The 15,042-nt window shown below is 36.3% G+C and overlaps 2 protein-coding genes across 2 annotated transcripts; one reads left to right on the top strand and one right to left on the bottom strand.

Moving 5' to 3' along the window:
* The first annotated feature begins 419 nt into the window (after nt 1-419).
* Nucleotides 420-2,359, top strand: LOC137747476 (thylakoid lumenal 16.5 kDa protein, chloroplastic). The gene is made up of 4 exons (XM_068487590.2): nt 420-883; nt 1,471-1,610; nt 1,824-1,896; nt 2,040-2,359. Exons 1-4 carry the CDS (start codon nt 517-519, stop codon nt 2,147-2,149), a joined length of 690 nt encoding a protein of 229 aa, XP_068343691.2. The 5' UTR covers nt 420-516; the 3' UTR covers nt 2,150-2,359.
* Nucleotides 2,360-2,500: 141 nt separating this feature from the next.
* On the bottom strand, nt 2,501-5,052 carry LOC137747475 (uncharacterized). The gene is made up of 3 exons (XM_068487589.2): nt 4,911-5,052; nt 4,671-4,766; nt 2,501-3,576 (listed from the first exon to the last, which is right to left on the bottom strand). The coding sequence occupies exons 2-3, from the start codon at nt 4,752-4,754 to the stop codon at nt 2,818-2,820; spliced, it is 843 nt and encodes a 280-aa protein (XP_068343690.2). The 5' UTR covers nt 4,755-4,766; nt 4,911-5,052; the 3' UTR covers nt 2,501-2,817.
* Between the last annotated feature and the right edge of the window lie 9,990 nt (nt 5,053-15,042).

Below are 15,042 nucleotides of genomic sequence, written 5' to 3'. Positions count from 1 at the left end.
GGTCAAGCACTATTGTCGTATTAAAAGTTTAGATTTTATGTTTCTTTCTTAATTGTCACATGACTTGTTTAGGATAAAATCATAAATTTTAGGAGTATATCCTCTCATGTTGTTTTGACGAAAACTTACTTATCCAGAAAGATATCTTTCATTCTTTCCCTAAAAAATAAAATATATTTATCATGTTCCTTCTCCACTACTCAAGCGAGAAGTCACTTTATGAACGCTAACATTTTGCAAACTGAATGTTGCCAAGTTGGTTAAGACGGTATAATTTCTGTTACACATCAAGGTCCGAATCTCTTCTCTGCTAATAGACAAGTTTTATTCTGTGAATTGTCCATTCATATTACAAAAATACCCTTAAGCACTTGGAAAGAAACTGACTGGATATCTGATGGACAGAATCCTGCAACCTTATCCTCAAAAGCTCTAACATGTCAATTCAATACCTCTGAATTTTTCCACAAAAAAAAACACCAGAAAAAATAAGGTGAAAAAAACCAATCAAAGAAAATGGCCACAGCCATTCTCTCCACTGCAAAATCCTTCCTCCCTTCCTCTTCTGTTACTCTTCCTTCTTCACTGACAACAACACCGACATTAATTCATGTCCAAAAAACAAGTACAAGGAGAGGATTGACTTTTTGTCAGGCCCTGAGTGAAGAGCCGCAATCACCTGCTCCAATCCTCACCAAAAGAAGCCTGTCCATCTGCTTTCTCACCAGCTTTGCCTTCTCATTGGTTGGCAAAGATTTCAGCAGTTCTAATGCGGCAATTCTGGAAGCTGATGATGACGAGGAACTGTTGGAGAAGGTTAAGAAGGACAGGAAGAAGAGGCTTGAAAGGCAAGGAGTTCTCAGCTCATCAAAGAAAGAAACAGGTTTTGTTTTAATTCACTTCAAGATCCCATACAAAATGCTCAATTTTCTCTTGATGTTTAAAATTCAACAAAATATAATTCCTAGTGATAGATTAGGTAGATGATTAGTTCTGGTGTCAAACTTTCACTTTTCTCATAGTATCAGAACAGGTTGACCTATGTGTGTGAAGAGTCTGAAGACCAATGGCTATATGTGCTACACATTACCCAATAAGTTTCGTCCATGTTCTGTAATTTAGGCTTAAGGCTTTAGCTTGAAAGCTTGGACGTTCATATTTTGTGCCATGGGAAGCTGCATTCTACCTGATTTTGGTCAAGTCTCGAGACTGTTTTCCTTTCATTTTTTGAAGTGTTGAAAACTCAAACCGGAGAGCATGCACCTTCTATATCAACATCGTGTAGTTCTCGACGAAAAAATGCTCTTTGCACCGAACATGAAACTAGTTTTCCATCAGATGGTTGTTCCCTAGTTGAATTTCTTTTAATATCTCAACATAAACCAAATCAGTGTGTAATTATCTTGTTCTATGAAAAAACGTTTTTCTTGGCATGCTAGAAACTTACAACAATAGTATCGTATGTTGCAGGATATCTGCAGGAACTGGTGTACAGGCTGAGCAAAGCAGGCCAAGCCATTGAAAGTAACGACTTGCCTGCAGCCAGTTCGGTTCTTGGGGGCAGCACTGACACAGATTGGGTTCAGAAGGCGAATATCGCTTTGGATAAGGTCATCCCTCGTCCTTGCTTATAAGAACAGCACAAAAAAATAAATCCGATAATTAAACTTAGAGCATTGCACTACCATCATTCGTTGTGTATTGTGTTCGAATTTTACATTGTGCTTAGTCTCGGTTTCTGGAACAGTCATAGCATCTACTAGTTGTTACGTTGGCATTCATTGCATAGCTTTCCGACTGTTTTTCATGTACCTTCTCAACAGCTAAGCTCTAGCCCTGAAGAGAAGACTGAGGTGGATACATTCAACTCCTCACTAGCTTCATTGATATTATCTGGTGAGTTACTCCATCACTAGAAATTATTCAATGAGATTGCATTGAACATCAATGCCTCACTTATATTACAGAAAATCATCAGTTATCTGATTGGAAAATCTTCGGTTTAACATACTTTTTCGTGGGTCAATCTTGTTTTACAGTAACCCGGAACGATGTGGAGTCCTCCAAGCTTGCTTTTGTGTCTTCTGCAAGTGGAATTGAGAAATGGACGACATTAACCGGGCTCATTGACCAGCTTAAGGGACTTTAACCACACAGAAGACCACTCATTTGATCACTTCGTTTCGGTTTTTTCTGAGAGGAAGACTATTAATTCCAATATTTCTATCAATCAGTATTGCAAAAAGGAGTTCAACAGTCTCCATTGACTTCCGGCTACCGCTGTTTTCGCAAAAACTACGACTTCCGATTTCATTGTTCTTTGTACATTGAATGGAAAGAATGATACTTTTTTCATGTATTTGCCAATCTGCACAACTCAATCAGCTATGGATGTTTCGGCATTTTACGATCCCAAAAGTCAAATCTTTGTTCATCCGAAAAAACACGGACTTATCCAGACCTGTGGAAATCAACAACTAGATCGAGCGAAAGACAAAAATTATCACTACAATAGTACAGAGCTGCACAATATTAAAATTACATCACCAGTATTTTACAACAGAATGTTACAGAGGTCACTGCCAGCTACATTCTCTCTAGTACACAACAAAAGGAGGGTACATTTTATACGTCTAAACTACCGATCCTATGGACGGAGGCTTCAATGAACAATCAAAGATCTAAAATTAACAACACTGAAACTAATGAGTTTTCCCAGAAATGTGCAAGGGTCAGAATGACGGAAGAGAAACGGGGTTTGGACGAATCATCAAGGTTCGACCCTTGCAGCCTCATTGCCGGGGCCGCCATTTTCAGTCACTTCTTCAACCTTCTTCCCGCTTCATGAACGCCTGAACTAATATGTTCCTCGCCATTCCCTTTCACTGTTGCTTTCTCCATATTTTCTACTGCGGTCTCTTTGCCATGTTTCTTTTTTCCCTCTCCTTCTCCTTCATGTTTGTCATCATCAGCAATAGCAATGCCGGGTTTGCCCTGATCCCTTGCCACTTCCTCTTTCCCTGCCTCAACAGGTGGTTGCTTGACCGTTTCTTCTTTTTCCCCTTCAACCTCCTTCCCATCAACAGATGCTTTTGAATCTCCCGGAGCCGCAGCATAGCCGGGTACATTAACTTCTTGTTGAACTTTGGCTTCTTCAGGAGGAGCTGGTGCTTTTTCCTCATCTTGGTTTTCCTTCACGTCAACCTTTTCCATCTCAGTATCTGCATCCTTCTCAGCTTTTCCAGCATCTTGCAGGTCACTAATTTTTGTCTCCTCAGCTCCTTCAGGAGCAGTTTCCTTTTCTTTGTCCTCCTTCTTTGCCGAAGTTGATTTTCTGCTTCGCTTCTTTGGGGGCTCACTTTCTATTGGCGGTGGAGTTGCTTTGGCCTTCTCACTAATCCTTGCTGACCGCCTTGGTGTCTCACCAGTGCCCCAGTCAAATTCTGATGCCGCAGGACCACCGGGGTGTGCTTTCAGGTACTGTTCCAACTGCCTTTTGCTGGTGATCTCTTCTCCCGTTGGGGCTGTAAATACGATCTCATTTTTCTTAGGAGTTCCACTTTGCCTGGGCAGAAACTGCATGTTACACAGACCAACCTCAGTGTGTTAAGTTGACTCAATAAACTGGAAAAAATACATAACAATATAATATGCATTGCAGGAAAAACATTTGAAAAAGGTGCTCTGAGAGACTTATGCGAAAATGGAATAAGAAATAAACTATTGCACCGTGGTAGGCAGATATTGAAATTGCACTTGAGAGAAGAAGGACAGTGATCATGCACCTTATGAAATCAACCAGCACAGAGACATAATAATTCATTGGCATAGTGCACTAAAGTTTTTTAGTAAAGTAACTTGCGAAAGTTACGAAGGCTCATAATGGAATCAGCTAGAGCTCCAACTAAAGGGTACACTCAGAAGGCCAAAAATTAAAAAAGTTACCTTCTTTTCTTTGTATTTTAGAATATTCCATTGTCAGTTTATGTGCTCATTTGCCAAATCAATTACATGGTAAAAAATTGAACGTCTTTTGGTCAACACGATTTCCATAATTGCAAACAACCAATATTCCCATTACTCAATCAGTTTAAATCCAACTATACATAGAACAAATCCGTTTGACCTAACATCTTAATCGTTTGGTCATACCAAAAAGAAGTCGAGTAATTAAAAGTAACAAAGATAAATTCGAAAGGCATTTGAAACAAATCAGCAATATATTGAATAGCAGAATCTCCTCAAATGAAACCACAGAGATTGTAATTGCCTCCACTTTTCAAAACCCTCAATTCTAAACTGCATTCCTCCATGAAAATATGAAAATTCTCATACAATTGGCAATGCAGAATTCCAAGCAACAAGTACAAAAATCGCTTCCCCCGAACCCTACCAGACAAATTAACCTAACAAACCATATGCAAAAGCCCCAGAAATTAAGCACAATTCCTGAAAATTCAACACAAACCCTAAAACAGAACCATTACCAAATCCTCAAATTCTACCACAAAAACTCACCAATCCACAAAACCCAATTGAAATTTCCCCAAACAAACATGAATATGCTAATTTAGCTACCCAAAAATTCAAAATTCAAAATTCCATAACTCAGAAAATTATATGGGCAAAAAAATACAGAGCCAATAAAAACAGATAGAAAGCAAATAAACCTTCTTCACCCAACCGGAAGGAGCTGGAAGTTCCAAGGACACAACCTCCTCCTTCCCACCCTCCTTCTCCACTGAGCTCGCCATTTCACTTCCCACCTGCAAAAATTTAAACAATTATTTTCCAAAACAACAAAAACCCTGAATTTTAATAACCAAATTACAAATTAAATAGTTGTCAAAAAATTAAATTAAAATTAAATTAAATGCGAGAACAGTAAGCAAAGAGAGAAAGCTCCTTACTTTCTCTGTAAAATTCGAAGGCTTTGAAAAATTCGATTGAAGGGGAAGACAAAAAAAGAGGGCTAACTAAATATACACGACGTTGAATCAGAGCATTAGTGCTTCTTCTCTTTCGAGCGCTAGTCTGTGATTTTTGTGCTGGGACGTGACGGCTTCATGTGATCATGGCACGTGGAGTGGATAGGGGAATATGGACGGTTGGGATTGCATGTACGTAAGTTAGTTGGTTTTGACTTCGAGGAGCTGTGAGTCACCGCTCCGGGGTTGCGACGGTTGGCTTGTAAGTGATTGCTTTTGCATTCACAACCATACAATCACTACGGTGGACACGAGACGCAGGAGAGGAGCTCTTGTTTTGAATTTCAAATATTTTTTTTTTCTTTTGTCTTGGCATCTAATTAAACAACAGAAAACAATATCCACTTATCCATCATTTGGTTTGAGATATTTTCGTAATGACATATCTGGTGTAGATATTCGGTCTTGTTAGGACGTTCATGCATCTGATTATACAACATTCATCATCGGTCGAAGATTACAAATGCTCGTATACATGGAGTCTCAAAACTCGTATTTGCTAAAGCATTATCCTCTATGTATGCATGTTTTGCGACACGCTTCTAATTACGGTTTATCATAAGAAAAAACAAAATATTGTTTGAACAACCACCCATTGTATTTCTAGTATATTTCATGCTTCAAGTGAATGGAGGGTTTTATATGGAGCCAAAATTCAACCGTTAAGAATCTAACATCAAAAAATTCATGCGTATAATTTATATCTATGCATACTAAAAAAACTTGTACGTAAGATTTCGAGTCGACCTAAAATTTAAGTTACCACTTGATTGTGTGTGTTAGGAGTGTAGAGTGTGGGATTGACTTAATTATGAGACAAGCAAAGAACACCCGCGTCCGGGTTTCTTATAAAACGACACAAAATTTAGGGTTATCTATAACTACCTTATCCGGATGGACTGGATTATACCCTCTTTTTTAATCCTTAAAAATATAAGAAATAAAAAATAAAATACTAATTAAAATCTTTTCTGGGATTTTCTCCTGGACATGAATCATCTCCGGATCTAGTTGTTCTAATCCATCTAGTCAAATCATCTGGACTATTACAATTTAATTCAACGATTAAAAATATTATAACTTTTAAAATTGGCCCATGTTTGTATCCGTTATATCAAATTTTAATAGCCCGAACAATTTAACGAGGTGAATTATGACAACTGTCCGGAGAGGATCCATGTCCTTTCTCCAGAGCTTTTGTTTTTTCGCTATTTATTTGCTAGCTGACAGCAAATCCTTCGATTCATTTCATGCAGATTGGCATTAAAAAATAAAAAATAAATAAAAACATTTCATGCAGACCTTGAGGCCCAATTTCATGGGCTTAATTGCAGTATGTGGAGACTCCATGGAGGCTACAAGAAGGAAGAGGCCTGGATTCTACTTGGCCCGGTTAAAGTGGAGTGGGTACTTTTTCCTCTATAGGCTAAAGCCTTCTTGCTTGATAGATGATATTTCCCATTTCTCCGTCATATGTGTCAAAACTTCAAGTCGTCAAGTGTAAGACGTGAAGGAGTTTTTATGATACCGTGAAGAAAGTTAAAATTTTATATCATCGTAACCAATTGGTTATTGAGAAAGTAATCCGACTTATAAGGTTTACAAGGTGTCCTAACTTTTTCGATGTGCAACTGTTCTTTACATCCTCACAATTTACTTTTGTCAACTTAACTACTTTATATTATTCTTGGCTTTATTTGATATCTTTAATTCTAAAAATAACCAAAAAAAAATATTACATGATTGATAATTTGCAAGGTTTTTATATTAGTCCCCAAAATCTTGTAAATCATACACGAATTTTTTTTTAATTCCACAACTTCTCCATTTAAATAGGCTGTCCAGAGTTTGGATACTATATAAAAAGGATAATGTTAGGGAGATCAAATTTTTTAAACCAAATTTACAAATCAAATGATGTGGTTGTAGATAATTGAATTATTAATTAAATGTCGATTAACGTATTTGTTTCTTATTGGTTACACATAATTTGGTTTGTGCATTTGGTTTAAAATTTTGGTCTCGAACATTACATTAAAAAAAAGTAAAGATTTGGACATTCTCAGTTAATTCTAACACTCTAAATTAAGTGTTTACAATATCTTACGCTCACGAGATAAAGTGCGAAAATCACTAAGCTACTAATACGTACATGAATTTACGCACTTTATTTTCAGTGTTTCAATCAGCATTCGTTTCTAATTCGTTTGATTTTAATTTGATCTAAACTTATCCCTACATTTCCATCACATGATCTGACCTTCAAATTAAGTATGCATGCAAGAGAATTTATATAGTATTTGTGTAAATATATGGATGCCCTTAAAGAAATGGAACCACGACCTTTCATTTCATGGATCAAATATGTGCATTTTGTGCAGGACTTGTACCATAATAGTATAGTGTTCAAAGAGTACGTACCACCTGCAATTGGAGCATTCGTCGTCCTTGTCGATAAAACCAATTACTTTTAGCTATCATTATTAATTAATTAGGGAAAACCTTCCACATGCAGTGCATGGCTACATTTTCATGGATTGTATCAATATTGACCCTCTACTCTATGTTGCATTCTGTACACGATACTGCACTAAGTTGTCATTGCGGAAAGTTTGGAGCTTCAGGTTTTGGTCTATTTATGTTGGGAATCCTACTACCCCACACCCCCCCCCCCCCCCCCAACCCCACCCTAACATGGATGGATGATCCATATATGTGTGTGTGTTAACTTTAATTTCAAGAGAAATGTTACGGAGACTCTCAAATTCTCCATGGGCTCTCTATCACTTCATGCTTTTGACACAATGTTTTATAATGTTGGCACTATAATTGACTTTAAACTGTGAGGTGGCAAAGAGCCCCACTTTAAAAGAGTCCTCTTAGTATTTCTCTAACTTCAAACCATTCAAAATTATTGTGTTGATATCGCATGCATATAGTGGCTTACGTTGTTAGAATTCAAACATTCAACTCAAAATCAATCGACAATAACTGAAAAGATACAATATCTTTCGATCACTTTGTGGAAAACTTTCATTTCAAACTTAATTAATATGCTCTACAGTCTCAAATGCATCTAGTTTCCCTAATGCTGTACCAGCTGTCAAAGGATGAGAGTGCTCTAACTAATATATAGGGAGATTTGCTTCACTTTGACCATAGATATACGCAGGGGTTAGTATATAGGCATGTGGATATAAATGGCCAAGACAGATAAGACAAAAGTGAATAAGTTTTTTTATGCAGATGGCGTTTTACTGCAGTAGTAAAAAATAATAGATATACGCAGGGGTTAGTATATAGGCATGTGGATATAAATGGCCAAGACAGATAAGACAAAAGTGAATAAGTTTTTTTATGCAGATGGCGTTTTACTGCAGTAGTAAAAAATAAGTTTGAAATATGTATTTTGGTACAAGTTTGATCCCAACTGATTCTCTTCTCCCCTAACAACTAACAAACTAATCCTTTATCGTTTGTCAAAAAACGTTTTCCTATTATTTTTGTTATCCACAAACATTGCATATGAAAATCCCAAAAGACCCGTGTGTAGCTCTTCTGGAAAGAGGACAGACGAGTATCTGTATGGCTAGTAATAGTTGAACATTTTACAACCATGTCACCAATATCATCCATTAACTTTTATTTTAGGCAATACGATCGTCATATTTAAAATTTCTGCTTTATGTTGTGTTGAATATGAAGGATTACAAAATATAAGAGATTTAGGTTAGTTTAGTAAGAAATGTCCCTACAAAACATTAGATGCAATGCGCTAGAGTGAACTCCTCCTGCTAAAAAAGTATTGGGTGTATGCATTACGAAGAAGACAGTCCACAAGAGAGACTGAGAATGAGCTCCTACTACCAAAAAAATCACTGAGTGGATAATTATGAGGACAAAATACTTTAACTTCTTCCCACTTTCCATTATTCCCACAAATAGTCGATCGTTCATGAATATGTTGGAAAAATCAGCAGTTAACCAATTTAATTCATGGCATATCTGTTGATTTGCTCCCCAAACTTGTATAGAGCTATCAATTTCCTCCCTAAACTTTAGTTTTAGCCGATTGCTCCCTGAACTTTTATAATTAGTCAATTCTCCCCAGAAGCTAGATTTTGAAAAATTTCATCTAATTTTTCGTCCATTTTGATCATGCAGACAACAAATGACAATTGTATGGGGCAAAAAGAATGAAAACTTGGATGAAATTTTTTAAAATCTAAACGCTAGGGGGCGAATTGGCTATTTATAAAATTTTAGGGGGGTAACGGGCTAAAGTTAAAGGTCAACGGGAAATTAGCCAATTGTAAAAGTTCAGGGGGTAATCGGCTAAAATTAAAGTTCAGGAAGGAAACTGGCAACTCTATACAAGTTCGGAAGGCAAACCGACAAATACCTCTTTAATTAATTTTTGAAGTTAAGATATTTTTTTTAATAATCTATTAGATTTTTTTAGTAGAATAAGGTTTATGATTACTTTCTTACTTGTTATTAGGGTTTAAGTCTATCCATTTTGTTTCTAGATTAGATGCTTATAAATACACCTCTTGTCATTTCGTATAGTTTAAGTTCCTTCTTGATTTCATGTGTCCATTTTCGTTTGTTTTATTTTTCTTAGGTTGGTCGGTATGGTGTTTCAAGCAAATCTTGTGAAAGAAGAGAAATTGAGTGCAAAACTTTGAATCTTATACCATAGACTAAAGGAAATAAAAATACCACAAATTTTTCAAGACGAAAATGACAACAATTTTAATATGCCTATTGACTTACAGTAAAGATTTGACCATGAAACAAACATGATAGCAAAATGACAACAATTCTATAACTACCTTCCTAATTGTTAGGGTTTTAGATTGCTATCATATTTGTTTCATTCAAACATACGTTAAACCCTAAACTCTAAGTTACATATGTAGTTTGTTGCTAAGCCCCTTTAAGCCTATGAGATGTAGATAAGGATGGTACCCCTCCTTTATTTCTGAATCCCACCTATCCCTCAGCAATTTAGCAGAGCAAAAGAGCAGATGGGAGAATTATGAGCAAGAATTACTTTTGTTGTCCCACTTCTCCCCACTTCGCATTATTCCCACTGATAATCCATCGTCCATGGATATGGGGCTCCACTAGGCACAATATTTTATTCTTCTTGTTTTTCTTTTATGCATATGGATTTTTAGAACAGATGGTGTAACAAAATTATTTATCTGATTATATTTTTTCGTATATGCAAGTGTGTGTGCATATATAAACTCATCATTATCAATGTCTATCTCTCAATTCTAAATGTAGTTTCAAATAGCATGTCATTGTCAAAGTCAATCTGACGCCCCAAAGAATGGGGCAATCCCATCGAGTCCACTTGCCAATGAGACTCCTAGATTATTAAAGATGCATGTGAGAAATGAAATGTACAATTTTTTTTTGGCCAGAAAAATTCAAGTTCAATAATTCAATAGAAAGATGACGAGACTTTGATGAATGTAAGTTCAATAATTCTGTAGTTATAATTTTAGGGTAAAATTGGGATGTGGTGATCAACAGATCCTATCAGGAGGATTTTGGGGACTATTATTTCTAGTTCTTCGATTGAATGGCTTGATTTTCTGGGTGTAATATTAAGAGAATTACAGGGGTAAATGTTCCTAACAGAAGAAAGCCTGACGTTTTATTTTAAAAATCAATTGATCAGCCACTTAGTACTACGTTCTAGTGGTATTCCTTTTCACTTGTAAGTGAGAGGTTTTAGGTTTGATTCTCGCCAAATGCGAATTTGAACCACATTATTATTAGCCTATTGTGAAGCTAAGTCCACCCCCTCCCCCCACTTAGTATAAATAATATCATTTGTTATAAAATAAAAAAATTAAAAAAATTAAAATAAAACAATTGATCATAAGGGGAAGTAACTTACCACCTCATGATTCATTGCAAAGTTTTTTTTTTTTTTTTTGGGATGTAAGACAATTTTGTACGTCTTCTCGTGTCTTTTTATATGTGGAGAAATTTCAAGCCTAACACATGTGCATCACATAGTGAATGACATCGAGCACTTATGGTCGTTGGTTTCACATATGGGATAAACCTGCTCTAATACACTGAGAGAATTTAAGATTCCACCATAAAATCAATTGACAATAAATAAAATGACGTAACTCTGTAAAAACTCTTACAAGGTTCTTAACGCTATTTTTGGGTAAGGGATTTTCAAGTCCCAATGGGTTGATACCAAATTATTAAGGAATATATGGACTACAAAATGTTAGACAGAGGGAATTAGAATTGCCCTCCATGACCATTGCAAAGACATGTGATCCACTGATTCCATTCTGAAGGCATAAATTGAGAGATATTCAAATAATAATTGCCAGAATGTCTAATTATTGCTATTGTTTGTTTTCATTTTTTAAGTTAACAAAGATCAATTGGATGAAGTTCCATAAATTCTTCTGGTATGATTTTATGTTTTGGGTAATGAGGGAGCCAAGAACAAAAACCAGTAAAACTAATTAAGTATGGCCTATAATTAGAAGCCCAACAAAATCAATTTGACATAGGGATGTAAGGAATTGTAGCTCAAACGGGTTGTGTACAGAATTGCATTTAGGAATGTTTAGGTGAGGGATTTCTAAGTTTCAAGGGATTGAGGTCAAGTTAGCAAGGAATGAATCACATAAAGTTGATAGATGCTAGTGAATCTGAAGGCATAAATCGATATTCAAAACCTCATATACTGAGTAATATTTATTAACAGTACCAATCTTAATCAATATTGAGCTTAAAAATTGAACACAAAGAAAGAAACGAAAGCAAACAGAGAGAAGGAGACTATTAAGCTTTAATTGATGAGTAAGAGAGCATACATCCACTGCTTTATATGCAGTAGCCGTTACACCTTGATTCTAACAAACTAACAAACTTCTTTAACAACCTAACAGATTCCTAACAGAGCTCCAACCAATCTAACTGACCAATACAATTGTGGAACTTGTACATTTTTCATTTCTTCACTTATCATCCCCCCTAAATCTCAGCTGGGGTATCCAAGCCTAAGATTGCAGCAATGTTTAACAAATGTTAGTCCATGCAGTTCTTTGGTGAGAATGTCTGCTATTTGTTCTTCTGTTGGAATGTATTGTACCACTAAGTCTTTTATTTACACTCTCTCTGATGAAAATCTGTCTAAATGTTTGATTATAGTGTAAAACACTGGATTGGAACACAAGGCCAAAGTAGAAAGGTTATCACAATGTAACAATGGTGGTTCATCAATAAATTGATGTAGATCTTTAAACAGAAGCCTTATCCACAACATGTCTGAAGCACAGTGTGCTAAAGCCTTGTACTCTGCCTTTGTAGAACTTCTGGACACTGATGCTTGCTTTTTTTTATTGTCATGATATTGGATTGTGTCTCACATAAACCACAAATCTTATGACTGACCTCCTTATGTTGGTATCAGCTGCCCAATCAGAATCTGAAAAGGCAGTAATTGATGAATCTAGTGAAGCTGAGTATGTTAAACCACATTGTATGGTACCTTGTACATATCTCAATATTCTTTTTACAAGAGTAAAATTATATTTGTTGGATCGGTCATATACTGGTGTGCTACATGTATAGCATATGATAGATCAAGCCTAGTAAAGGTTAGATATTGAAGTGCACCAACTAACTTTTGCACTCAGCAGGATCAGGTAATAATGTACCCTCAGATGCTAATAGTTGAGAATATGGCTTACATGAAGTTGTAGTTGGTTTCCAAGTATCCATCCCAGCTTTGTGTATCAAGTCCTTTGCATACTTAGACTGATTAATGAAGATATCACCATTGTCTTTATACTGTATCTGCAATCCAAGAAAATATGACAACTTTCCCATATCTTTTAACTCAAACACTCCACTGAGTTCTTGAAGAACAAATTGAACTTTGACAAAATTAGACCCTGTCAATATAATATCATCTACATGTAACATTAGAGCAATATAGCATCTTCTCCATCATGCTTGACAAATAAACTAGTATCAAAATGTGACATTTGGAATCCTATTATAGACCCTGTGAACTCTGCATTCCAGGCTCTTAGTGCCTGTTTCAAACCATACAGTGACTTCACCAGTTTACAAACATGATATAGATGTGTAGAGTCCACAAAACCCTGAGGTTGCTTCATGTATACCTCTTCTTCCATTTCTTCATACAAGAATGCATTTTTGATATCAAGTTCTCTTAATTCCCACTTGTGATGAGCTGCAAGTGAAATGATTAACTTGATTGTTGTATGCATTACAACTGGACTAAATGTCTCAAAATAGTCTAGGCGAAGTCTTGAGTGTACCCTTGAGCCACTAACGAGCCTTAAATCTTGAAATTGATCCATCAGGGTTCTTCTTCGACTTATATCAAGGTTCTTTTTCAGCTTATATCTTGAAATTGGAACTGATACCATGAAGAAGTTAAGGTTCCATCATAAAACCAATTGGTAATATGGAGAGTAGCCCAACTACTTATAAGCACATGCAAGGCCCATTCTCTCATCAATGTGGGATCCATTCTCAACACGCCCTCTCATGTGTGGCGAATTTTCAAGCCTAACACGTGAACAACACAACTCGGGTGACTTGGAGCACATGTGGCCATTAGGTTTCACACGTGAGACATCCTATTTTGATACCATTTAACAGTACCAATTTTAACCAATACTGAGCTTAAGAATTGAACACAGAAAAAGAAACAAAAGCAAAGAGAGTGAAGGAGAATGAGAAAAGAGTATTAAGCATCAATTGATGAGTAAGAGAGATTACTTTATATGCAGTAGCCATACACCTTGATTCTAACAAACTAAAAAACTTCTTTAACAACCTAATTAATTCCTAACAAAGCTCCAACCAATCTAACTGCTCTATGATGACATGGACACTAGCCAATACAATTATGTCACTTGTACGTTTTCCATTTCTTCACTTATCAATATTGAGAAAATTGAAACCATATATATGAACAATTTTGTAAATCACTTAAACCACAAAGGTGTAAAATATAATTGGGTAAATTATACTTTGCCCCCTTAAATTTTGGTTCAATTGTAACCTCATATATCATCTTTAAAACAGTTTAACTTCATACATTTTTTATTATTTCATTTCAACGTCATACAACCGTCTCTTTTTCCGTTAGTCATTTTGTCAACTGCCTACATGGCTGTAGCAGGTCTGACATGTGGATAAAAAAGTTAATTCTTTATTCTAATTAGAAATTCATCTAAAAAAATTGGAAAAATAATAAAACTTCCAAAACACCCAGAACTTCATTTCTCTTCATGTTCTTCCATCGCCACTTGGTCCGTCATTGTCTTCATCTCCCAACCGAATGATGAAAACGTTGACGAGGATGAAAAACAGGTCATGCCAACTTAAGGACCAGGAGTCCCAGCAAACACTCGACCTCGAATTTGACGAATCCGCAATGGTATCTAGCCTCTGACGGAATGTAGAGTCGTCCAAAAGTCATCGAAGGTGAGCTCGAACTCGCGATTTTCATCGGCACTGAACCCATAGTCAAAATCCCCAAAACCCAGATTTCTCTGCACCTTCGATTTCGTTGCTGGCTGCATCTCGTGGTTTCGATTGAGGCCAATTCGAGGTTAGAGTGAAAGAAGGAGGAAGAGAAAGAGATGAAGGAGGTCACCGTGATTAGGTGGGAGGGCGGCAATGATGTGTAGAGGAGGGGCAATAAGTTCCATCTTACCCTTTTTTTCTTCTGAGTAAACTATCTCATATCATATATATATATATATATATATATATATTGGTTGATTTTGTGTTGAAAACAAATATGGGTTTTTTTTTTTTTTTTTTTGGGGGGGGGGGGGGGGGGGGGGAAGGTGTGGTTGGGTTGTTTGATATTCTAGCTGCTAGTTGTTTTGGGGGTGGGGTGGGGTGGTTCGGGGGTTGGGTTGCAGGTGAGGGGAAGGAGGAGGTTGAAGGTGAATAGAAGTAGTGGCGGGGCCCATTATAAATGTTTAAAAATATTAACATAAAAATTATTTTT

Source organism: Pyrus communis, chromosome 2, assembly GCF_041283825.1.
Source record: "Pyrus communis isolate YQ-2024b chromosome 2, ASM4128382v1, whole genome shotgun sequence".
Taxonomy (NCBI): domain Eukaryota; kingdom Viridiplantae; phylum Streptophyta; class Magnoliopsida; order Rosales; family Rosaceae; genus Pyrus; species Pyrus communis.
This window is presented reverse-complemented; position numbering and strand designations above follow the sequence as displayed.

What these genes read in the sequence shown, in the direction of transcription:
- LOC137747476 (XM_068487590.2), top strand. Translation starts at nt 517, where the DNA reads ATGGCCACAGCCATTCTCTCCACTGCAAAATCCTTCCTCCCTTCCTCT. An exon ending in CGAATATCGCTTTGGATAAG is followed by an intron (nt 1,611 to 1,823) that starts GTCATCCCTCGT and finishes CCTTCTCAACAG; the next exon opens with CTAAGCTCTAGCCCTGAAGA. An exon ending in AGCTTCATTGATATTATCTG is followed by an intron (nt 1,897 to 2,039) that starts GTGAGTTACTCC and finishes CTTGTTTTACAG; the next exon opens with TAACCCGGAACGATGTGGAG.
- LOC137747475 (XM_068487589.2), bottom strand. Translation starts at nt 4,754, where the DNA reads ATGGCGAGCTCAGTGGAGAAGGAGGGTGGGAAGGAGGAGGTTGTGTCC. An exon ending in CTTCCGGTTGGGTGAAGAAG is followed by an intron (nt 3,577 to 4,670) that starts GTTTATTTGCTT and finishes TGTAACATGCAG; the next exon opens with TTTCTGCCCAGGCAAAGTGG.